Source organism: Priapulus caudatus, unplaced genomic scaffold (genome assembly GCF_000485595.1).
Source record: "Priapulus caudatus unplaced genomic scaffold, Priapulus_caudatus-5.0.1 Scaffold247, whole genome shotgun sequence".
Lineage (NCBI taxonomy): Eukaryota > Metazoa > Priapulida > Priapulimorpha > Priapulimorphida > Priapulidae > Priapulus > Priapulus caudatus.
In genome coordinates, this window is record NW_014577308.1 from 278,781 (window position 1) to 305,184 (window position 26,404).

General features: G+C 39.8%; 2 protein-coding genes across 3 annotated transcripts; both read left to right on the forward strand.

Moving 5' to 3' along the window:
- The first annotated feature begins 2,652 nt into the window (after positions 1 to 2,652).
- Positions 2,653 to 6,306, forward strand: LOC106807997 (zinc finger protein 888-like). Its single transcript, XM_014810536.1, has 6 exons — positions 2,653 to 2,685; positions 2,874 to 2,978; positions 3,406 to 3,514; positions 3,814 to 3,930; positions 5,468 to 5,666; positions 6,054 to 6,306. Exons 3-6 carry the CDS (start codon positions 3,429 to 3,431, stop codon positions 6,180 to 6,182), a joined length of 531 nt encoding a protein of 176 aa, XP_014666022.1. The 5' UTR covers positions 2,653 to 2,685; positions 2,874 to 2,978; positions 3,406 to 3,428; the 3' UTR covers positions 6,183 to 6,306.
- A 2,310-nt stretch (positions 6,307 to 8,616) lies between these two features.
- Positions 8,617 to 23,898, forward strand: LOC106808007. 2 transcript variants are annotated; one of them, XM_014810546.1, is made up of 9 exons: positions 8,617 to 8,720; positions 10,361 to 12,581; positions 16,100 to 16,204; positions 16,632 to 16,740; positions 17,040 to 17,156; positions 18,694 to 18,892; positions 19,280 to 19,404; positions 21,917 to 22,126; positions 22,368 to 23,898. In XM_014810546.1, exons 1-9 carry the CDS (start codon positions 8,640 to 8,642, stop codon positions 22,540 to 22,542), a joined length of 3,342 nt encoding a protein of 1,113 aa, XP_014666032.1. In that variant the 5' UTR covers positions 8,617 to 8,639; the 3' UTR covers positions 22,543 to 23,898. The 2 variants fall into 2 exon arrangements, with proteins under 2 accessions (XP_014666032.1, XP_014666033.1); XM_014810547.1 differs by lacking the exon at positions 16,100 to 16,204.
- Positions 23,899 to 26,404: the final 2,506 nt, after the last annotated feature.

A 26,404-nucleotide genomic window follows, 5' to 3' on the forward strand; every position in this document is an offset into this window, starting at 1 on the left:
GAAAGCGCATATACATACATTACATATTCACCAGGTGGCGCCGTCAGAGCAAGGGTCCTCCAGTTCTGTGTGTCGTGTGTGGGGGATGGGTTACTTTAGCTTCCAATCACAGTTGTCACGGATGCCGCAGAGTGTGCCGAGTTATGAGGCAGCCAGACACCGCCACGCAGCGTTTGCGCTTACGAGCCCTATCAACGGGTGGCGGGGCCGGGGCCCGGCCACTAGGAGCCCCTGGGCGCGAGAGGGACGAGTAGTAGTGCAGGGGCAGTCAGCCCTTGCCTGTGGTCAGGGTGGGGCGGAGCCGCTCGTTGAGATTCTTTATGCAATTTAGAACCTTCAAATCTGGCAGTTTTGAACGGAATTAGAAAAAAAAATTGTGAAACTGTAATTAAGATGCAATATTTCTGTAATTCTAGCGGGTTATTTTTTTCGTTAGTTGGATTCAGCAGCGTTTAATAACACGCACACCCCCTCCCCCCACCCACCCCACAAACACCACCAACCACACAAACCAGTGTGCGGATCCAGAACCGTGCATATTCTCTAGGGGGGGAATCGATGCGAGTCTCAAACGGGCACGAAGTGCCCACGGAGAAGGGGGTTTTGAGGGGGTATTCCCCCTCCTTACTCTGTTATGGAATTCGTTTAAAAAGTTGAAATTAAAAAACAATCAAAATTTTGCGAGGGCATACTTTCATCATAAATATCTAGGAGATTTTTTCCTCTTTCAGAGGGGTATCTCCCTCCTTGTGTATTTAGGGGACGGTCGGGGTGAGCGGACCTCCCCGGAAATATTGGGTGTTGAAAAATCAAAATCTCTTTGGATCTGCAATTTCCGGTGTTACTCTGACGGCGCCATTTATTAAAGTGATTACGTCACCTAGAAATAATAAAAAAATAAATAAAAAACCACTTTTTCAGGGCAAATACAAGTATTTTCTGTTTCACTTTGTTATGTGTTTTAAATTTGCTGCATACTATACAATTCTTCTATTTTTACGTATATTTGTTCGATGCTGGACATACACTCGTACTCATACATAGCCAGTAGCGAAGCAGATTAATGTATGAAAACACTAGTATAATCGGGTCCGCAGGGTTTTTTGAAGTGATTTTATTTAGCTACGTGAAGCGAGAAACAAATCTTATCACGGTACAGAATTTGACGAACTGACGTTATATATAAACAACATTTATTTATAATACACTGCCAGTATTGAGGTAATATAGTAACTAAAGTAATATAGTTGTAGATACCGCAACAAGCGGTTTTAGTATATGGTTGAATTTTTCCTCTGAATAAAATAGGAGCCACCATCATAGATGTGTAAATAGATAAGTAACTAAAAACTAAGTAAATTCACTACAAACTTTGTGTAGCATCTTCTTAACAAAACTTTGTTATATATACAATGGCAACATCCAACCAGCAACCTAAATCCACGTGGGGAAACTTAGTAAAGCTGCATATGCCCAGTAGAGGCTGTCCAGGCCTCTTCTTCATAGACATGTCTATAGATGTGTAAATAGAATGCACTCTCGCCATATATATCTTCTATCGCTACGCTCACCAAATATACCAATTTATTGTCTCTACAACTAACATGTTTTTCATCGTCGTTAAATTAAGTTTTCACTTACTTTTTTACATACAGCACGCTTTAAACTATGACTATATCATTATAGTCCGTTTAGTTGCTTTGGATAATGACAAGCTGGGAGTATAGCCATGGTGTGCTAGTGCGCTGTGATGGGCCACGCGTTGTCCTATAGTGACAAAAACGTGACAGCTGGCGTGAATAATTAATGGGAAGCGATGGATGGACCGACAGCGCGAAAGAATTCATATTAATTGAGGTCACATTCTATACAACGCGGTTTGCAGTTACATCCGTCCAAACATGAAGTGACACTGACACTTAACTGGCCCATTATCTGTGTGTACGGGCGTGTGCGCGTATGCGTGTGCGCACGTACGCACGTGTTGTGTGCGTGGGACTGGTAGCATTCTCGTAGGTGTGCGTGTCTGAGTCTGTGCGTGTACGCGATCGCGCGAGCGTGCGTGCGTGCGTAATCGCATCTGAAGGTTATCCATGATCATGCGTGGTGGGTGAGATGACGTATCCGCATGCGTCCGGCAATGAATGAATACACGTAGGCGTGGGTTGACAGCGACATTTTCTACAGGTTTGCAATTCAGGTGATGCTTATCACATCAGGATTGTGCCAATTCTCCGCATACGCCCGCACACACACATGCCCCCCCCACACACACGCACGCACACACATACACTCGCACGCACACACGCACGCACGCACGCACGCACGCACACACACATGCACGCGCACACACACACGTACAACGAGAGTCGTGGCAAGCGTGGAAAACCTTTAGAACAAGAGAACAAATGCCATACGCCATTTGTAAATGTATTGTTTTGTTTTATTAGCGGTAAATAATTAATGATTTTGACGTGTTTTTCAAGAAAAACACACATTTTATTCATTATTATAAAATATAATATCACTATAATTGTAATTCGTAGTGTAAATGTGTTATTTTCAACTTTATATTAATTACGAGAGGGTCTGAGCTCTCGTAATGTTATGAGGATATTTGCGACGATTTTTCGTTCTCGTAACCTTACGATGTTTCTGTCAACGGTTTACGAGTGGAAGTTAATGGTAAGACTAATGTTGCGACTAATTTTGTTTCTGACAACGGCCCCCAGGAACATTCCTTGGTTTAAACAAAAGCAGCGCATGTTACATGAGGTGTATTTCTAGCAAGAGTAGCAAGTGAGCAATTGCAAAAATTGCAAAAATTGCAAATTGTGCATCTAATGTATGTGTGGATTGTATTACATTTACAGACACAGGGAGTGTAGCAGTTCCTTTGGAGATTGCAGATAATCAAGAGTTGTCCATCTTGTACAGAAGGCGGTGGTTCTGTTTTGACTGTAACAAGCTTATAGTTGGTATAAACTTGTTTTTATGTTACATATGCCAATTTGTATACAAAGTGCTACCCAATAAGGATATTCAAAATGTTTTTATTTTGTATTATACAATAGATTCATGTTTATTTTCGCTACTAGAATGCGAATGTGGTTCGTTTATATTATTATATGCTTCTAAAGATATTTTCTTCATCTCAAGAAGCAAAGAATCCATAGCGTTTATATTTAAAATATAGAATCAATGCATTTACGTTTCATAATCAAACTTATAGTTGTACAATTCATAATTTTGCATCATCCAGTTACAGAGTGGTTTAAAACCATCTACACTGGAAGGAGAAAAATTTCATTTTGCAATTGCAAGAATTCTGTCATAAAAGTTTACAAAAAAGTAAAAGCCTGTGAAAATCTAATCCTAACACATTTCTTTTTACTTTATAACTAGGCTTTGGTTCATATGAAAAACACATGCAGGCAGTTCATGACCGAGAACTTCATTTTAAGTGTCTTCTAACGGCTTGCTCAAAGTGCTTCTCCATTGTTGATGAATACAGGTATTGTTGAAACCGTTGGAATAAAAATGTTTAGTTAATAAAATGATAGTTTCAAAAAATTAGATAATATGTTGAAGTTAAAATAAATAAAAAAGTTTAATAATAATAATAATAATGAAAATGACGAATGACGATGATGTTAATTTTAAAATAAACATTAAAATAAAATGTTTAATTTAGTCTTTTTTATAAAAAAAGTCACATGGGACATTTACTACCCCATGAAGGAGTTTTTGTGTGTTATTTTTTGTATATGATTTGACATCTGATGTAACCCAATTGTCTATTTTGCATTTTAGGTACCATTCAGAACAAATGAGCCACATACCAAACAGTTTATCATGCTGCCACATTTGTGATGTCGTTGTGTTTACGAAAAAGGAGCTTGAGCGTCATCAGTCTACTATCGAACATAGGTAAGCATAAGTTTTTTATTGGTTGAACTGCAGATGCCACTGGCACATATTTCATGTTTAAATACTATTTCGTTTTTTCTCTCTCGGTAAATCCTGAAATTTTACGGCTACAACAGTTTCGATAAAAGCCCCCCCCCCCCTGCTGTTTTTGATAAGCTCTAGGCCTACTGTCCGTTGCTTGAAATCGTCACCAGGTGGCGGTAGGTGACAGTTAACCTGGACATGGAGTTACTGAAACAGACAGCCGGTGAAAGAGCCCCTATGTAGTCTAAATTCTACTACAGCTATCCGAATGTATGGCATTGGTATGGCATACAAATGTGACCAGCTCCAGCAAAACCAGGATTAAGTAGGAAATTCTACAAATTGAGTTATGTGCATATCTGAATAGATCATTTAATTTAATCCTTTAAAATGATATATAATATTTGGCTATATCTAAAGAATTGACCGATCTACAGCAATTTGAAGATCGGAAACCGACTTATTCCGGAATATGCAGCTTTTGAGATAAAGCGTTCCGGGTAAGAGGCCCAGTCGGGGATGAGCTGTCAGGGGCCCTTCAAATATTTTTTTTTTTTTAATTAAAAATGACCATAATAATCTAGAGATATCTGAACCTATATATCCAGATTAAATATGCACTTAGGAACTTATTTTTGTAAAAATTTTGTCCAGGTAGGCCATTTTCAGCATTGACATGTGTGCGTGCTCATTACTCAAAACAATGACTTGCGACTTAGTCCGTGTTATGCTGGAGCGGGTCACAAATGTCCTACCACTCTGAGAAATTTATCAGTGCACACAGAAGATCAATTAGAGTGAGATGGCACCTGCAGCTATTACTAGCAGATAGCACATGCAAACTACCAGTTTTTAAATAGAGTAACTCTTGGAATTTTTGGTATCGGCACGTATCCAAGCCCACCTAGCCTCCCACCATTCCACCATTGGAGAAATACACACTATCACGGATCACATAGTTATCACGTCCTAGACTGGTCTGCAGCAAGCATTTTGTACAAGAAGTACCTCTGCTTGACAAACAGAGAAGAGAGATTGCCCAAAATTGGGAAAGCGCAGAAAACAAGAATAGAGGCTAGGATTCATATAAATTACCACTTGTGCATATCTACATACTTAAGCCCATGTCGGATCTCTCACTACCCTCCTCCGTTGGACCTATGTGCCATGATCGAATTTATTTCTGTGAAGCTGTCACCTGCTGCCATCTAGTGTGAAGTTGAAACTGTACCATTAGTAAAACTGTAAGATTGATAAATGATTATAATAATATATTATTGTTGCAAAAAAGATTTGTGTATGAATAATGCAGATTTCATTGTAACAATTTGCGTACATCATGAGTTGTAACGTGAGATAAGTCCAAAATTACTAAAACGCCCAGTTTTGCATCGATACTATTAGGTAGTGAATTTTTACTCTATCAGGATGTTGGTAATACTGCCATATCAACTTGTAATCATGACATTCACATGTGGGGCAGACCAGACATGCTGTTGTTATGTAAATGCAGTGAGAATAAGCTGAAGGAGGCCGGGGGCTGGCAGTGTCCGCTGTGCAGGCAGAACTTTGGGAGACTAGCAATGCAGACACACCTGGCTAGTGACAGGCACTACTACCCGTGCGACATGTGCCAGCATGTGAGCATCTCGAAGAAGCAACTGCACTGTCACAAGAGCTGTGAGCACCGCAAGACTTCACAGATCTGCGAGGCAAGCCTTCTTTTTTCTTGCAAAGTGGACAGTATGTGGGCTTGTGTGTACATGTATGCAGATGTGCACGCATAGCTCAAGCATAGATCTTCATCGACGTCTTCTTAAGCTCAACCCTAACGTTAACCTAATCGTAATTCCATTATTAAAAACCGTTGTTTAGACATATGTTAGTTTGTTTCTGTCTTATGTAACACAGCCTAAGAAAATCTATGCAAAATTATCCTGAGGGACAATTGGAGCCCAAATGGGAGTTTATACTTACAGAACTCAGTTTAAACTTTAATATGTTTGCATGTATCACGGCAGGGCTTTTAGTTGATTAACATGATGTATGAAGGATTTGTCAGTCTTGATTGTAATTATGTGGGCTACTTTTAATGACAGGTGTGTGGTAAGGTGATTCAGAGCATGACAGGACTTTGGAAACACAAGGTCACTGTCCACCAACTTATAAATCCTAGAGAGTGCAAGTACTGCAAGAAGGTTTTTCCATTCAAATCCAAGCTGCGGTGAGTACAGCATTTAATAACTTTACAGGCATTCTCACCAGCATCATAATAACACATCCTTGTACAATGTATTTATAATTACTACACCAAAGTTGTGGTACATACCATATGCAAATTCATGTCGTAGCTACTCTACCAGGAAATCAAATACTAAAAAACGACTAAGGAATACTAAGGAATAGCACAGCTATTATTTGTACCATGGATATGTCAGGAGTTAATAAAAACGAGTTTTGTGTTTTCATTCACTCTTGAAATTGAATGCGTGTGTAGATAAAACGTATGTATAGACTATAGATACATATTCTACACATGTGTCCATGTTTATACAAACCCATTTTTACATCATCTCTGTATAATTGTGTCATATTAGTGTTTTCTGCACATTCGCATCAGTGCATATACATGGCAGCTATCTCATAAAGCGAACCTGCTCTAATGTGGTATGGTCATCTCAGTTTTCACACTAGACGTGATGCGGCCATGATGCCAAAGCGAGCCGAGGTTTGACACTTTGTGTCCTCCAATCACAGCCTACGCCGCACCTCCCTTTGAAATATTTATAGGTGGGGACCCATCACAGTACCAAATCGCCGATCTCAGGAACTAGGGCATTCTGCTAGGCTAGAACAGTTTCCTACGATAGAGTTTGGCACAAAAACGAAAATAACACGCCGTTTAGCGCACTGCGCTACGTACTTCTGTTGCATTTTCGCATCTCCGTAATCAGAATAAGCCCTGCCTTCTTCGTTAATGGGCATGAATGGGGCGTCACCGACGTGACCAGTTCCTATACCGACTGTGTTTACTTTTCGTAAATAATGAAATGCCCGGCCGATGCTAGACTGGTACCCGTTCGCCACCTTTACTCCGGCAAGTATCCTTCGCTACACTGACGCTGTTAGTGTAGCGTGTGGAACTGTCGACCGGGTACCAGTCTAGACCGATACCAAACTGCATGCAGTGCATCTTTGAACACTCAGGATACTCGTAGATTGAGCCCATGAGCGAAAGCGCCATCTGTCATGGAGTTTGGGCCGATGCGATGCATTTTCGGCGTTTTCTGCGTGATTATTATTTTGCGCAGGCACTCATTTTCGAAATCCTCCAACATTTTTACTTCTTCCTTTAAGTCCATGTTTCACTGTTATTTAGGAAGGAAGGTAAAACTGTGCATTCGTATAATTTTACTCTTGCTTCTATAGTATGATTTCCATAATTTTGCTCTTCTGCTCATGATAATATTTCCCTCATCATGAACCTACATTTTTAGCTCACCTTGACATCGTCAAGCTGAGCTATTGCCATGGGTCGTCGTCCGTCGTCCGTCCGTCCGACCGTCCGTCAACATTTGGCTTCGGTCAACGATAACTCAGGAACTGTTTGACCCACATGTTTGAAATTGGGTGTAGTTGTTACTGCTATGCTCCCATATTAAACGTCCTATTTTGGAGCACGCCAGTCGGCGTACTTTCGAGCCACGGTGTTTTTTTGGCAAAAATGGGAATTGCCATTAGTCAGTTCAGGTTCAACGGATTTCGCTCATTTTTGGTATGTGAATGAATAAGGGCTAGGGGTTTTGATATTTAAACAAAATTTATGCAAATTAGGTAGGGTTTGGCAATTATATAGCATATTATATAGACACAAACAGTCTGTGGTGTCACACTCCTCTGGTTCGTTTTAAAAGATTTCATTGAAAATATCTTTAATGCAAAATTGGTATTTCCTCTCCACCCTGCCGATAAAACGTCTATATTAAAGTAAAATTTTACAAAACATGTCGGAACGCAGCATAACTTATTTATTTCAAACGCCATCGCTACAAAGCAGGTATAGCGCCATCTACGGTCACAAATTGTGATTCATTTTGGTTTATAAATTATTATTGCGATATACAGATGGCAATCGTTTCTATAATGTACGTCGATGGTTGCTCAATTAAAACTGACTTCTCCTTACTCACTCATTTGTGTCCTTTTTTGTGGTGAGCTACAGTGTCATTGACACTTTCATTATTCTGTTTGTTCATGCTAAATAATTGTATTGAAATGCATGTCATTCAGTTTCTCGGTCCCAGCATAACTTATATTGACATCATCAGATTCAATTAAATTGATGCATGCATTTTGTGTGTTGCAACAACAAACATCTCAGCTTAATTTAATTCAGTCAAGTTGTATTACAGGCAGGCATCTGATTTTGAACAAGCCTGAGCTTATTGGATAACCTCCTGAAGGCATTTTTACTGCTGTTAATAATTGTCAGAAACAAATGATCTCCTGTCCTTTAGTCACAGTTATTTTATGGAGCTTTGATAGTATAAGCCCTAGTAGCAGTAGCAGTGGGGGCAGCAGCCATAAATGTAGTTGTTGTATTAGTAGTGGTAATAGGGTATAAAGCCAGATGCTCCTCCATAAAATTCAAACTAAAAATTGGTGTATTTTTATACAATTTAGTGATGGATTTCCTACAATGTGGAAGATGCTTACAAGTATATCATCATATTTCATCATTTGTGAGACACAAAAGAAATTGCAAGGTATGTCAATCAAACACTTTTTTAGACTATATGTAAGATTATTAAAAGCAATTCAAAATTGTCAATATCATATAAGCATACAGACCATACAGTTTTTCATGTGATTACTGCCACCCAAATGTACAAAATGTAATTTAGATTTTTGAACTGGCAGAAATTTATGGCCTGAAATTTTTTGTATTTCTATGCAGGTGTAACAGCTGCTGACCCCACCTCCTAAGTGTACAGTTTGTGTGCATGTAAATTTAGCCAGTTACATTTATATACTTATATACATATATTTATACATTTATATACATTTACATTTATATTATTACCATATTATTGCCATATTATATTATATACAATTATTGCCAAATACATTTATATACTTATATACATATATTTATACATTTATATACATTTACATTTATATTATTACCATATTATTGCCATATTATATTATATACAATTATTGCCAAATACATTTATATACTTATATAATGTCTTTATATAATGTCTTATTATTTTTCTCAGCCGCCACACAGGGATTTGTCCAAAACATCACCTCACTGACGAAAATCACTGTTCTTCCATTAAGAGTCTCGTGCAATGTGTTCGGAATAGCTTAGAATGCACCAAATTTCATAATTTTTTCAACAATTTTCCGGGGTGGCATATTGGCAGAATCCCCCCCCCCCGGATTCCCGGACTTCAAAATGTGGAAACACCAAAAAAACATTTACCACCTCAGACCTTTTTGGCCAGGTGAAACACTGAACCAAATCAATTTTTCCCACGAGACATGCATTATAATGATGTCACATGTATAGCCCCTGTTCCCTCATAGAATACATTACACACATAAATTCAATGGAGGAGTTGAATAGAAAATAGGCAGTGGCTAGGCATCCGGTCATCCATTACAAAGCTGATAGGCTTAATAAGCTGATAGTCACGATTAGGCCACGCCGCCTTTCAAATCGTTGATTTTACTGGATTTACTATTGCTTTAAAAGTTACAAAAACACATTTTTTAAATAAAATATCGAAAGGTAAGTAATATTATGGTAAAAACTTGTTTAGGGTTTTTTACTGAAAAAATATAGTTGGGTTCACACATAAGAAATATATGACCGGACGCGTAGCCTGGTAGCTGCGCTTCCGGTAACCGGACACGTAGCCACGGCCTAGAAAATATATTATACATCCAAAAAGATAAGCTAAATTAAAGTTTCATTAAAGGTATATAATAAAATATTTTTGAATTGATTGGGGGGGGGGACTCGGGGGAGAGGTGGTGGGTGATTGGCAGGAAGCTGGAAAGTCGGTGAGACCGGTAAGGGGGATCCTCTAGCCACTCTTCTCCCCACGCCATACAAATAGTCCGTGTTAGGTGACAACGTTATAAGGCATCAGCCGGGTCGTAAAAAAAGTAATTTCAATCATGGATCTATCTAAAGAATAGCAATGTTATAACAAAACGATATTTGCTGGGGTGGCAATGTCAAGTGAGGACTGCACATGTTGACAAATGTAAATGGGTTGGATATCATTTAATAATAGAAACTTATTTATTTTCAGTAGAGTGTACTTGTAAAATTGCTTCATGATTAAGTATATTACCAGTGGTAATTATTGGAGACCGTTTGTGCTTGCAGAACCCTTCCCAGGACCTGGAAGTGTATCATGATCACCTTCAACCAGCTGATGGGCTCAATGACATCAGTAAACGGTTACAGAAAGGAGATGAATTACCAGGTCATACAGCCTTGACAGCGATGTCATCGCCAGCTAAGCGAGGGTGCATGCTAGGCTTGAAGCGTGGTCGCGTGTACGAAGTCAGCAACGAGGAAACAAGCTCAATCGCGTCCAACAGCATCACAGAATCACGAGAACAAACGACTGTGGGGCGAATCGCGCCCTTACCGATGCTGCCTCTAACGATCACACAGGAGCATTGCTACGCCATGAATAATTCGAAATGGTGGCTGCTTCAAATCGAAACTGAGAATCCTCTTAGCCACATTTTCATGTCCAGGACACGTTTCATGGAATTCCGCTATCATCGATTTTCGTTGACGGAGCAGGAATTCAACTGCGTGCTGCAATGTGCTACAAAATTCACATGCATCAATGCTCTTCACACTCACTATAACAAATGCCATAATTTGAATGTGGCTGTGCTCGTAAAAGAGGTAGTTATCTCCCTGGGAAGAATAATGACGGGGCATAAAAGAAGCTCTGACTTGTCCGATTCGCTAGAGCAGCCCCTGAAATCTGAAATCTCTACAGATGCTGTGGCGGAGGAATGTGATAAGCAGACACAATGCGAGGCTGTTTGTTGTCTATTCCCGAACTGTCGGCAGATCTTTCCCTCGACGCTATTCCTTCAAATGCACTTGCTGAACATCCATCAACAACGAACAGAGTTTGTGTGTGAACTTCAGAGCAGCGATCCAAGTGTTTGCAGTGTTTGTGGTGTTACCGAGCCGCGAGGACCAGTTGAGCTCGAACAACACTATGAAGTCGTACATTTCAGGTCGGCGGCAATTGACAGCTTTGCTTGTGAGCACTGCCGCCAGACCGACACCTCGGCGATGAGCATAGGAAAACACGTCGTGGATACGCATCAGGGAAAGTGCCCGGTCTGCTGCGTGCGCCTGGCTTCACTTAATTCTGACTCTCCTGAGTTTGCTCACCATGCTCTGTCGCACTTTGTTAGGACAGGTGGCTGCAGCAAGCAGCTGAAGTGTTCTCTGTGCAGTGCCGCGCTCCCTGAGGAATTGGTGCCGTTCCATTTCACAGACTCGCGTTGGCGCTGCGTCGGTCTGATGGACGAGAAGCTAAGCACGATTGCTGGTGGCCGCTATCCATCGACCACCACGTGGACTGGGCTGTCGGAGCTGGTGTCTGATGACACTGAAGGGCTGCCAGATCGTTCAGAGATCTCCCGCGTTCCGAAATGGTTAGGAATTCTGAAACAGCTGCTTATAAGGGCGGAGTGTTCTCAAGAGCCAAACGCACAAACGTCATCAGCAAGAAATCTCGTTCTTGCTGCAAACATGAAGCAGGGCGCCGAGTTTGTTAAACATGTAACAGAGACATTCGCTGATGTAGCCAAGACATTTGGTCGTACTGTGAACGATGCCTGCTGCATTGAAAACAAGGCACTAGAAATTCCCCCTGTGCGTTCATATTTAATAAATAAGCTAACCCGTGAGAGTATCAGTGCTGATTGTAATGCTCTGACATTCCTTGGCAGTGATGAGCCACAGTTAAGTGAATTGCAGGATTTCCCTACGCTGAGTGATAACACAGGTGCTGCCTTAAGGCAATGTGGGACAGATGCAGGATTAGACATACATGAAACCAGTTCTGTGGCAGCAACTGTTGCGCCTGCCGTGACTTCTACATACGAAGACAGCGTCGAAACCTCTGGAATGAGATCGAATGGACCGATGATGCTTTGTACAGTGGCATCTGATCACGTTGACACTTCCATGGCGTCTCTATTGGCACCTGTCAAACCTGTCGTGGTATCTGCGGTGTCATCTGGTCACATGGGAACGTCAATCAGGTCTACTACAGTAACGTCTGTTTTCCTCAGTAATGCAAATGTAACCTCCTCGTCTTCCAGATCTCTTATAACGGGTGTGAAAGTTGTGCCCCGTAATCTAAGAACTGTACGAGGATCAGAAGACTTGACTTGCTTCATCTGCTGGAAACAGTACGATAACAGTGCTCATATCGTCTGGCATTACAACATGATGCACAAGTCGTGGGTAGAGAGGAGCAGTAATTGTGCAAGGTTACCCAGTGTTGATCACAACCATTATACTTCAAACACTCATGAAGAACCAGAGTCTCAATCAAATGAAGGTATCTGTATGTGTATGTATACATGTATCTGTATTCATCTATCTGTGTATCTATCGTCTGTCTGTCTGTCCGTCCATCCATCCATCCATCTATCTATATTCTCAGCCTAGAACCAGGGGCCCGTTGTCAGAAACATCGTAAAGTTAATGCTAAAGTTAATGCTACGATAACACTTACGACTAATGCTAATGTTGCGAGACTAGCGTTGACAGAAACACATCGCAGCTATTAGAAAATCACATCGAACAATATAGTAAAATAAGAAGTATAATGCAGCAATTTAACCATAAAAAGTGAACAGAATCACTTGTATTTTGTGAAAAAGTGGTTTTTTATTTATTTTTTTATTATTTACGGTGACGTAATCACTTTAATAATGCTGCCTCAGAGTACAGGAAATTGCATCAAAGAGATTTTATTTTCAACAATATTTCCGGGGGAGGTCCCCCCCGACCCCCCTAAACAGGAGGGGGATACCCCTCTGAAAGAGGAAAAAATCTCCTGATATTTTATGATAAAGATGTCCAAAATTGATTGTTTTTAAATTCAACTTTTTAACAATTCCATACAGTAGGAGGGGGATACCCCCTCAAAACCCTCCCCGTGGGCACTTCGTGCCCTTGAGCTCGCATGATTCCCCCCCTAGAATTCACTTCTGGATCCGCCACTGGTTGTGTGTGTGTGTGTGTGGGTGGGTGGGGGGAGGGGGTGTTGCGTGTTATTAAACCTCTGGAATCCAAACAAAAAATAACCCTAGAATTCACAAATATTGCACTTAATTACAGTTTCAATTTTTTTTCAATTCCTTCAAAAACGGCCATGTTGAAGGTTCTAAATTGCTAAAATCCAAGAGGGCTCCGCCCCCTGGACCACAGGCAAGGGCTCTGCCCCTGCACCCCGCCAGGGGCCCTAGGGCGGGCCCCGGGGCCCCACCCGTTAAGGGCTTCGTGCCAAGACGCTCGCGGTGTGCGCTACTCGCACACTCTTCGCACTCACACTGTGATGGAAGTAAAGTAACCCTCCCCCACACACACACACAGAACTGAGGACCTGTCTACGCCACTGGGTGAATATGTATGTATGTATGCCTTTCTATGGGTTTAAAAATATTTTCATGTATGAAATTATTCAGCATGTTCCGTATTAATAATTATAATTATACAGCTCAGTTAGTAATATACACTGACAGGACACTTCGTATACCCTGCTTGTTAAGCGTTTCGATGGTGCTGCCCCTGGCGAATGAAGCGGTCAACTACTCAAAATAGCATCAGCTGGCGGTTATTGCAGTGCAGGAAATTGTTCCAATTCAAGGAAGAAAAACCCAGATATAGCGTTTTTAAAGTTTCCCACAGAGCATGATAGGTACTAGATTTATCACGTGTTGCATGTTATATACGTTTGCAAATAATAAATTCGTTAGGACGGCAGTGACAGATGCAGTGACTCACTGACTACTGTGCACACGAACAGAGACTGTACTTATTGATTGTTTAATCATATCAAGAGTAGATAATAACACAGTGTTATTATCTACTCTTGATCATATGTAATCATAATATCAATGTAAACTAATACAAGATACAATCTTGTGAAGCTAACAGTTAAAAGTTAGGGAAAATACTACTTGGTTGGATGACCTGTGTAATTCTGCTGCCCTTTGTTCTGTGAAAAATACCAGTTAAAACGATATGCAATTTGTAAATAATTAATACACCACATCATTAGATAACACATGTAGATGATCATGTACATAGACTTCGGAAGTGGATCTGCAACATAAGAAGAGCCGACAGTGACGGGTTAAAAGACAGCCAATGAAGCTCAAGCACTTGTGATTAAGCTTCTTCGCAATAAATGTGATTAATGGTATTTGAGTAAAAAATATGGAAATTATATTGTCTATATTATTTTTATTGTTTGTAGAAAAAAAAAAAAAACTTACCAAATCCGGTTGCAGACTAAAGAATAAATTAAACTACGACTGTAGCACAGTATACCGTGTGCACATTACGCATTGTGATCATCATCATGTATTGTGTGTATTGTGCATTCGTCTGTGATACGGTGTGGATGATCGTTTTGCATGTAAAAATAAATGTATAGCCGTTTAATAGAGCAAAATCTACTTGAAGACTAACATTTGACCTTCTAGATTCAGGAATGTATAATTAAACTCTAGTCCAAATATTAGAATTAACGATAGAGACGTTTTAATGTTCCAACCATAGATATCATATAACAATATAGTTCCATAGGATCATAGTTCCAACGTTACACATCCACGGTCTGTCACCACAGCCAGATTTTTAGTGTACCGCTTCATTCGCTGGGCGGCGCCACCATTCAATTGCATTCATAGAGTTGTATAAATATCAGGAGTACATAATAGGCGTATTTTTTATGCTGTAACGTACGTGGCGACCAACACGCATTACCGAAACCACGTTTCAAGCCATGTGCTTCCTTATATCAGAAGCCTGATTATGGCAAAATATCCTCATAATCCCAGGGCACACAGCCCAGGCACACAGGGCCTATTATGTACTCCTGATAAATATGCAACTCTATGTATATTTGGGGTCTAATATATAACTCTATATCTATGGGGTCTAATATATAACTCTATGATTGCATTACACTATTTTGGCGTTTCGTCTCGTCAATGGTTTCGTCCAGTCTGCGTATCCGCAAAGATCATATACAATGTATGCAAATGTATGCAATGTATGATCTTCGGTATCCGTTGTCTGTGGTAATATCATAGACTGGTACCCGGTCCCACAATCGCAGCTATTAGAAAACTTACGATAACAGGAACTTCATCACAAGGCTGCTGATTGGATGAGAATCAATCACAAAATTCAAATTCATACACATTTATTGTACATCACAGTAATTTATGCATATTATGATGGCTAACCACATATAAATAATATTTGATGAAAAACGACGTGGTCATGAATCAATGCACAACAAGACAAATTCTCACACTGTAACGTGAGACACGAGAGTCGTGGCAAGCGTGGAAAACCTTTAGAACAAGAGAACAAATGCCATACGCCATTTGTAAATGTATTGTTTTGTTTTATTAGCGGTAAATAATTAATGATTTTGACGTGTTTTTCAAGAAAAACACACATTTTATTCATTATTATAAAATATAATATCACTATAATTGTAATTCGTAGTGTAAATGTGTTATTTTCAACTTTATATTAATTACGAGAGGGTCTGAGCTCTCGTAATGTTATGAGGATATTTGCGACGATTTTTCGTTCTCGTAACCTTACGATGTTTCTGTCAACGGTTTACGAGTGGAAGTTAATGGTAAGACTAATGTTGCGACTAATTTTGTTTCTGACAACGGCCCCCAGGAACATTCCTTGGTTTAAACAAAAGCAGCGCATGTTACATGAGGTGTATTTCTAGCAAGAGTAGCAAGTGAGCAATTGCAAAAATTGCAAAAATTGCAAATTGTGCATCTAATGTATGTGTGGATTGTATTACATTTACAGACACAGGGAGTGTAGCAGTTCCTTTGGAGATTGCAGATAATCAAGAGTTGTCCATCTTGTACAGAAGGCGGTGGTTCTGTTTTGACTGTAACAAGCTTATAGTTGGTATAAACTTGTTTTTATGTTACATATGCCAATTTGTATACAAAGTGCTACCCAATAAGGATATTCAAAATGTTTTTATTTTGTATTATACAATAGATTCATGTTTATTTTCGCTACTAGAATGCGAATGTGGTTCGTTTATATTATTATATGCTTCTAAAGATATTTTCTTCATCTCAAGAAGCAAAGAATCCATAGCGTTTATATTTAAAATATAGAATCAATGCATTTACGTTTCATAATCAAACTTATAGTTGTACAATTCATAATTTTGCATCATCCAGTTACAGAGTGGTTTAAAACCATCTACACTGGAAGGAGAAAAATTTCATTTTGCAATTGCAAGAATTCTGTCATAAAAGTTTACAAAAAAGTAAAAGCCTGTGAAAATCTAATCCTAACACATTTCTTTTTACTTTATAACTAGGCTTTGGTTCATATGAAAAACACATGCAGGCAGTTCATGACCGAGAACTTCATTTTAAGTGTCTTCTAACGGCTTGCTCAAAGTGCTTCTCCATTGTTGATGAATACAGGTATTGTTGAAACCGTTGGAATAAAAATGTTTAGTTAATAAAATGATAGTTTCAAAAAATTAGATAATATGTTGAAGTTAAAATAAATAAAAAAGTTTAATAATAATAATAATAATGAAAATGACGAATGACGATGATGTTAATTTTAAAATAAACATTAAAATAAAATGTTTAATTTAGTCTTTTTTATAAAAAAAGTCACATGGGACATTTACTACCCCATGAAGGAGTTTTTGTGTGTTATTTTTTGTATATGATTTGACATCTGATGTAACCCAATTGTCTATTTTGCATTTTAGGTACCATTCAGAACAAATGAGCCACATACCAAACAGTTTATCATGCTGCCACATTTGTGATGTCGTTGTGTTTACGAAAAAGGAGCTTGAGCGTCATCAGTCTACTATCGAACATAGGTAAGCATAAGTTTTTTATTGGTTGAACTGCAGATGCCACTGGCACATATTTCATGTTTAAATACTATTTCGTTTTTTCTCTCTCGGTAAATCCTGAAATTTTACGGCTACAACAGTTTCGATAAAAGCCCCCCCCCCCCTGCTGTTTTTGATAAGCTCTAGGCCTACTGTCCGTTGCTTGAAATCGTCACCAGGTGGCGGTAGGTGACAGTTAACCTGGACATGGAGTTACTGAAACAGACAGCCGGTGAAAGAGCCCCTATGTAGTCTAAATTCTACTACAGCTATCCGAATGTATGGCATTGGTATGGCATACAAATGTGACCAGCTCCAGCAAAACCAGGATTAAGTAGGAAATTCTACAAATTGAGTTATGTGCATATCTGAATAGATCATTTAATTTAATCCTTTAAAATGATATATAATATTTGGCTATATCTAAAGAATTGACCGATCTACAGCAATTTGAAGATCGGAAACCGACTTATTCCGGAATATGCAGCTTTTGAGATAAAGCGTTCCGGGTAAGAGGCCCAGTCGGGGATGAGCTGTCAGGGGCCCTTCAAATATTTTTTTTTTTTTAATTAAAAATGACCATAATAATCTAGAGATATCTGAACCTATATATCCAGATTAAATATGCACTTAGGAACTTATTTTTGTAAAAATTTTGTCCAGGTAGGCCATTTTCAGCATTGACATGTGTGCGTGCTCATTACTCAAAACAATGACTTGCGACTTAGTCCGTGTTATGCTGGAGCGGGTCACAAATGTCCTACCACTCTGAGAAATTTATCAGTGCACACAGAAGATCAATTAGAGTGAGATGGCACCTGCAGCTATTACTAGCAGATAGCACATGCAAACTACCAGTTTTTAAATAGAGTAACTCTTGGAATTTTTGGTATCGGCACGTATCCAAGCCCACCTAGCCTCCCACCATTCCACCATTGGAGAAATACACACTATCACGGATCACATAGTTATCACGTCCTAGACTGGTCTGCAGCAAGCATTTTGTACAAGAAGTACCTCTGCTTGACAAACAGAGAAGAGAGATTGCCCAAAATTGGGAAAGCGCAGAAAACAAGAATAGAGGCTAGGATTCATATAAATTACCACTTGTGCATATCTACATACTTAAGCCCATGTCGGATCTCTCACTACCCTCCTCCGTTGGACCTATGTGCCATGATCGAATTTATTTCTGTGAAGCTGTCACCTGCTGCCATCTAGTGTGAAGTTGAAACTGTACCATTAGTAAAACTGTAAGATTGATAAATGATTATAATAATATATTATTGTTGCAAAAAAGATTTGTGTATGAATAATGCAGATTTCATTGTAACAATTTGCGTACATCATGAGTTGTAACGTGAGATAAGTCCAAAATTACTAAAACGCCCAGTTTTGCATCGATACTATTAGGTAGTGAATTTTTACTCTATCAGGATGTTGGTAATACTGCCATATCAACTTGTAATCATGACATTCACATGTGGGGCAGACCAGACATGCTGTTGTTATGTAAATGCAGTGAGAATAAGCTGAAGGAGGCCGGGGGCTGGCAGTGTCCGCTGTGCAGGCAGAACTTTGGGAGACTAGCAATGCAGACACACCTGGCTAGTGACAGGCACTACTACCCGTGCGACATGTGCCAGCATGTGAGCATCTCGAAGAAGCAACTGCACTGTCACAAGAGCTGTGAGCACCGCAAGACTTCACAGATCTGCGAGGCAAGCCTTCTTTTTTCTTGCAAAGTGGACAGTATGTGGGCTTGTGTGTACATGTATGCAGATGTGCACGCATAGCTCAAGCATAGATCTTCATCGACGTCTTCTTAAGCTCAACCCTAACGTTAACCTAATCGTAATTCCATTATTAAAAACCGTTGTTTAGACATATGTTAGTTTGTTTCTGTCTTATGTAACACAGCCTAAGAAAATCTATGCAAAATTATCCTGAGGGACAATTGGAGCCCAAATGGGAGTTTATACTTACAGAACTCAGTTTAAACTTTAATATGTTTGCATGTATCACGGCAGGGCTTTTAGTTGATTAACATGATGTATGAAGGATTTGTCAGTCTTGATTGTAATTATGTGGGCTACTTTTAATGACAGGTGTGTGGTAAGGTGATTCAGAGCATGACAGGACTTTGGAAACACAAGGTCACTGTCCACCAACTTATAAATCCTAGAGAGTGCAAGTACTGCAAGAAGGTTTTTCCATTCAAATCCAAGCTGCGGTGAGTACAGCATTTAATAACTTTACAGGCATTCTCACCAGCATCATAATAACACATCCTTGTACAATGTATTTATAATTACTACACCAAAGTTGTGGTACATACCATATGCAAATTCATGTCGTAGCTACTCTACCAGGAAATCAAATACTAAAAAACGACTAAGGAATACTAAGGAATAGCACAGCTATTATTTGTACCATGGATATGTCAGGAGTTAATAAAAACGAGTTTTGTGTTTTCATTCACTCTTGAAATTGAATGCGTGTGTAGATAAAACGTATGTATAGACTATAGATACATATTCTACACATGTGTCCATGTTTATACAAACCCATTTTTACATCATCTCTGTATAATTGTGTCATATTAGTGTTTTCTGCACATTCGCATCAGTGCATATACATGGCAGCTATCTCATAAAGCGAACCTGCTCTAATGTGGTATGGTCATCTCAGTTTTCACACTAGACGTGATGCGGCCATGATGCCAAAGCGAGCCGAGGTTTGACACTTTGTGTCCTCCAATCACAGCCTACGCCGCACCTCCCTTTGAAATATTTATAGGTGGGGACCCATCACAGTACCAAATCGCCGATCTCAGGAACTAGGGCATTCTGCTAGGCTAGAACAGTTTCCTACGATAGAGTTTGGCACAAAAACGAAAATAACACGCCGTTTAGCGCACTGCGCTACGTACTTCTGTTGCATTTTCGCATCTCCGTAATCAGAATAAGCCCTGCCTTCTTCGTTAATGGGCATGAATGGGGCGTCACCGACGTGACCAGTTCCTATACCGACTGTGTTTACTTTTCGTAAATAATGAAATGCCCGGCCGATGCTAGACTGGTACCCGTTCGCCACCTTTACTCCGGCAAGTATCCTTCGCTACACTGACGCTGTTAGTGTAGCGTGTGGAACTGTCGACCGGGTACCAGTCTAGACCGATACCAAACTGCATGCAGTGCATCTTTGAACACTCAGGATACTCGTAGATTGAGCCCATGAGCGAAAGCGCCATCTGTCATGGAGTTTGGGCCGATGCGATGCATTTTCGGCGTTTTCTGCGTGATTATTATTTTGCGCAGGCACTCATTTTCGAAATCCTCCAACATTTTTACTTCTTCCTTTAAGTCCATGTTTCACTGTTATTTAGGAAGGAAGGTAAAACTGTGCATTCGTATAATTTTACTCTTGCTTCTATAGTATGATTTCCATAATTTTGCTCTTCTGCTCATGATAATATTTCCCTCATCATGAACCTACATTTTTAGCTCACCTTGACATCGTCAAGCTGAGCTATTGCCATGGGTCGTCGTCCGTCGTCCGTCCGTCCGACCGTCCGTCAACATTTGGCTTCGGTCAACGATAACTCAGGAACTGTTTGACCCACATGTTTGAAATTGGGTGTAGTTGTTACTGCTATGCTCCCATATTAAACGTCCTATTTTGGAGCACGCCAGTCGGCGTACTTTCGAGCCACGGTGTTTTTTTGGCAAAAATGGGAATTGCCATTAGTCAGTTCAGGTTCAACGGATTTCGCTCATTTTTGGTATGTGAATGAATAAGGGCTAGGGGTTTTGATATTTAAACAAAATTTATGCAAATTAGGTAGGGTTTGGCAATTATATAGCATATTATATAGACACAAACAGTCTGTGGTGTCACACTCCTCTGGTTCGTTTTAAAAGATTTCATTGAAAATATCTTTAATGCAAAATTGGTATTTCCTCTCCACCCTGCCGATAAAACGTCTATATTAAAGTAAAATTTTACAAAACATGTCGGAACGCAGCATAACTTATTTATTTCAAACGCCATCGCTACAAAGCAGGTATAGCGCCATCTACGGTCACAAATTGTGATTCATTTTGGTTTATAAATTATTATTGCGATATACAGATGGCAATCGTTTCTATAATGTACGTCGATGGTTGCTCAATTAAAACTGACTTCTTCTTACTCACTCATTTGTGTCCTTTTTTGTGGTGAGCTACAGTGTCATTGACACTTTCATTTCAATTTCAATGCTGGTTACCTTGCAAATGTTGTCTATCAACAACCGAGCTCAAAATTAGGTCTGAATTTTACCCCGCAACAAGTCTATAAACAACATCAGTGATTCCAAGCCAATACTAGTAGGAGCAGCAAAGATTGGTGTTCCTTGTTTTCTGACATCAGTAACGAGCCAAACGTGCACATGGGCGAGCAGGCATGGGAAAAATTCATGGTACAGGCACCTCTGTTAAATCCGTTTTGACGGTTGCCATGTTAACAACAGCAATAAATGCAAATGGTTTTTATTTTAACTTTTTATTAGTATCCAGAAATTTAATTGGACAAGGTTATGTATTTATAAACGACACAAGGTGTCAGTTATTCTATTAATTGTCAACAGTGCAGATTAGGCATGCAGTGTGGAATTACTAGTATTCCTGCTTAGATTACTGTCATCTTTTTATCGATGTCTCATCACAAGCAGTTGTTAATTGATGTTACGTACCTGCATTCAGCTATCACCTCAGAGAGCATGAGCCTGACAAGTGGTTTGCTTGCACCGTGTCCAAGCACTGCCGCAGCGTGTTCAGAAGCAAAAGACGCCTGGAGTGGCACGAGAAAGCGCACATGGCTCTGATCTGTGACGTCTGTGGCAAGCAGTTCTCGAGGAGAGAGTACTTGAGGAGTCACAGGGTGACATCACACACTAAGCGTTTCACCTATTGGTATGTATAACATACTTAGAGTGGGCTGAATCACGATATAGGTAAAATTGTGAGGCAGTGAACATAATTCAAAGAGCGTCAGCTCCTATAAAGTTTCATGTAGTTAAAGAATAAATGTACGTGATACAGTTTTTTCTTTACTTACAGTAGCCATTATTGAAATTCATTGGGCCAAGTAAATATTGGTAAAAAATATCTAATACTAGGCCGCTCTCAAACATTGCTGACTTTTGCTTTAAAGGTGTGATGTCTGCAACAAAGGGTTTGCGCAAAAGGAGAGGCTTAAGCGACACACGTATATGGCTTCGTGCATGGCTTCCCACAAGACAAAGCTGATGGAAACCGCTGCTCCAGTTAATATTGCGTGTGCTAGCCCACACGTAAAAGCAGGCCCAGCGAAATCACAAGCCCTATAGAAAACTAATGATGTAAAAACCAAAAGAGGTAGAGCAAGGCCAGTGGGATGTCACGTAGACAATGTTTTGAAGCAACCAGCACTGGATGTCTCGGAATTCGGTGTGAAAATCTGTCAGAGTGGTGAGGAACTATTGGTACATGATGGTGTTGTTACGCAAGATTTACAAGAGATGAGCAGTGCAGGAGAAGCTATGATATTCTTCACTGAAGATGTGCAGTTTGTACAAATAGAGCCACCACTGATGTTCCAAATTCAAGAACATAGTGGGGAACAGCAACAACTAGTGAACAGTATTGTGGGAATTTAGCGCAATCGTATAATGTGCAGAGATTTTACTAGGTGAAAACTATATATAGGCGTTATTTACTCTATAAAGTTATGTTACAATTATTAAAACTGTGCCATGATAGGAGCGACGATAGTTCAATTGTTATTTACGTCTTTTCCATTATAGGAAGGACGGATAGGAGTTGACAAGATCAGTGAATATATGCATTACCTATGTGACTATGTATTATGCACTGTGTATATAAGTGTATATGCACTACATCAGTGACCACTAATATATGAATTTTTTATTTCCTACCATCTATTGCATATATATGTATCTGTGCATGAATTCATTGCAAAACAAAGTTCGTTTATATATTTTATACTCTAAATTTTGTAATTAGCAATATAACTAATGTTTAGTATTAGTTATGAGGTAGTTATATTATTATGTTTCATATCAAAGCATTCGAGAGCATGTGTGCCCTCTGTATATGTGTCTCTAATAATTTCTACAAAATACTATGTATTTCATTCGATGCAATACACCATTTTTTATACGCGTTACTAGCGCCAATCAACGACTGAAAAATGTCTGTATCATTTTATTCGGATGAGATGTCGCGAAGGCAGGGTGCTTTAGAAATTATAATGTAAGAAATTAGGATTTAAATCTTCTGCATAAAACCGTCCCGTGAGTCTGCGTTCTCCATTTTGAACCCATAATCTTGAGAACATAATGCTTTTAGCAGATATTTTCGTGAACCGAGATCTGGCGTGATAAGCTACGTCACCTTGCAAGGAAGTTGGAGACACTGCGCATTTGTAAAACATTGTGAGACAGTGGTATTTTTTCATATGAAATTACTGAAGAGTATTTTCTCCAGTTTAAATTAATATTGGCAACAAAATATTTAATGTTTTGTTTGCCTTCATATATACATCGTTTTTCATGCACGATACTAGCGCCGACCAGTGGCACATAAACGTCGGCATAATTTCATTTCGAGCTGCTGGGAATTGAGATAGGATGAAGCCAGGTGGTCCATGAATTAAAGAAGTGAGACATATGGATCAAAATTTATCACACGTTAATCTGTTCTCTCTTTTTAGCTCACCTTGACATCGTCAAGCTGAGCTATTGCCATGGGTCATCGTCCGTCGTACGTCCGTCCGTCAACATTTGGCTACGGTCAACGATAACTCAGGAACCGTTTGACCCACATGTTTGAAATTGGGTATAGTTGTTACTGCTATGCTCCCATATTGAACGTCCTATTTTGGAGCACGCCAGTCGACGTACTTTCGAGCCATGACAATTTTTTGACAAAAATGGGAATTGCCATTAGTCAGTTCAGGTTCAACGGATTTTGCTCATTTTTAGTATGTGAATGAATAAGGGCTAGGGGTTTTGATATTTAAATTTTTTTTATGCAAATTAGGTAGGTTTTGGCAATTATATAGCATATTATAATATAGACACGCAGATAACAGTCTGTGGTGTCACACTCGTCTGGTTCGTTTTACAAGATTTCATTGACTATCTTTAATGCAAAATTGGTATTTCCTCTCCACCCTGCCGATAAAACGTCTATATTAGAGTAAAGTTTTACAAGACATGTCGGAACGCAGCATAACCTATTTATTTCGAACGCCATCGCTAAGAAACATCAAAGCGGGTATAGCGCCATCTACCGTCACAAATTGTGATTCATTTTGGTTTGTAAATTATTATTGCGATATACAGATGGCAACCGTGTGCTACCGCCTAGAAAAACTCATACGAAGTAAACACTTCCATGCAACCAATTAAACTTTCACAAAAGTTGTGTTATGGGCAGGGAAACACCATTGTCACGTGGTATATAGCAGCTACGTGGAATAAGCGTATCCTCTCAATCTTACGCGTTACACATCGGGAGCTCCGCTTTTAGGCAGTGCCTAAATCTGAATATTATAAAAACGTTAAATGGCGATCATTTAGGTGTAACGCCATCACTCGCCCTCATCTCAAACATTTATTTTCACATTAAAAAAAATTACACATAATTATCAAGTGTATATAATGGTTGCTCAATTAAAACTGACTTCTTCTCACTCACTCATTTGTGTCCATTTTTGTGGTGAGCTACAGTGTCATTGACACTTTCATTTACATTACAAGGAGGTAAGGGTATAGTGGCCACATATAATTGTTATAGTGAGGTATCTGCATAATTGTTATGTTTCATATCAAATCATTCGATAGTATGTGCTTTCGAGGAATAGTTTAAACATAATAAAATGTCTTTCGCGCGGCGTCAAATACTATTTGTCCAACAATAGCATTAATAACAAATTTAATAAATTATAAATTAATAAAAAAATAATAAGATAATTATTAAAAAATTTCGAAATTTCGAATTTTTTTTTCCCACTTGAGTTCCGGACCACAGCCAATCAGCGCACTCCATTCACTCGACTTCCTCGAAGCAACAATGTAAAATGCAACCTAGCTATCCCTAACCCTAACACTAACTATAATCCAACCATATATATATACGAACCAGGCCCGTAGCCAGCTTTATATTGGGGGGGGGTTCGTTTTTTAATGTTGGCAATTTGCTCGGCAGGGTCGTGTACAGGATTTGTACCAGGGGGGTGTAACCGTAACCCAAAGTTGCGAACACGCGAAGGGGGGATCTGGGGGGCCTCCCCCAGAATTTTTTTTTAAATTACACCTCCTCAGATGCGTTTTCTGCGCGAGCAAGGGGGGGTCCGGACTCCCTGGACCCCCCCCTGTACACGCCCCTGCTCGGGCGCGAAGCGACCAGGCGAGGGAGCCAAGCGACCAAGCGGGGGAGGGTGTGGGAGGGGGGTGTTCACTGTTCACCCTCCCGCACGATGGAGATTTTGCAATTATTACACTAAAATGGAGCGACCTGAGGTGAAATTCTTGCAAATTTTCAACAAATTTTTTTTTTGGCTTGGTGGGAGGGGGCTCGGGGGGGGGGTTCGTTCGAACCCCCCGAACCCCCCCTGGCTACGGGCCTGTACGAACCATATATTACAAAACACTATCTATGGTGGGTCCGGAACTCAAGTGGGGGAAAAAATTTCGCTGCCCGGCAGCCGTCAGATATATGCCGGTTGCCGGGCATCTGTTCAGGTATCCCTAGTACTATAGCCTATAGCCTATCCTATAGCCCGCTAGCCGCTGGCCAGCGGACATGTGGACATGTGCGGGCATGTGCGCATTACGGTACGCATATATTTGCTAATATATTGACTAATCGTGCGTCAATAAACTCAATATTCACAGAGAGTATATGAATTCAAGCCGGTACGGGTCCGGAGATCATTTGCATAATATATTCTAGATACCTATAGACACATGTCTTAGCTATACTCTCTGTGAATATTGAGTTTATTCAAAGAGCTTAGAATCATTCTAAGCTCTTTGGTTTATTGACGCACGATTAGTCAATATATTAGCAAATATATGCGTACTGTAATCTCCCGTACCGGCCTGAATATAGACAAACCCGACGTGTTTGACCGGTACGGCTAGGGAATTGGGTCATGGCAGGGTGGGTTTTCGTACACGCAGC

Bases quoted from the DNA above. Each gene is read 5' to 3' on its own strand.
- LOC106807997 (XM_014810536.1), top strand. From the start codon at position 3,429: ATGCAGGCAGTTCATGACCGAGAACTTCATTTTAAGTGTCTTCTAACG. The intron at 3,515-3,813 runs GTATTGTTGAAA...TTTGCATTTTAG, and splicing joins TCCATTGTTGATGAATACAG to GTACCATTCAGAACAAATGA. The intron at 5,667-6,053 runs GCAAGCCTTCTT...TTTTAATGACAG, and splicing joins AGACTTCACAGATCTGCGAG to GTGTGTGGTAAGGTGATTCA.
- LOC106808007 (XM_014810546.1), top strand. From the start codon at position 8,640: ATGGATTTCCTACAATGTGGAAGATGCTTACAAGTATATCATCATATT. The intron at 16,741-17,039 runs GTATTGTTGAAA...TTTGCATTTTAG, and splicing joins TCCATTGTTGATGAATACAG to GTACCATTCAGAACAAATGA. The intron at 22,127-22,367 runs GTATGTATAACA...TTTGCTTTAAAG, and splicing joins ACTAAGCGTTTCACCTATTG to GTGTGATGTCTGCAACAAAG.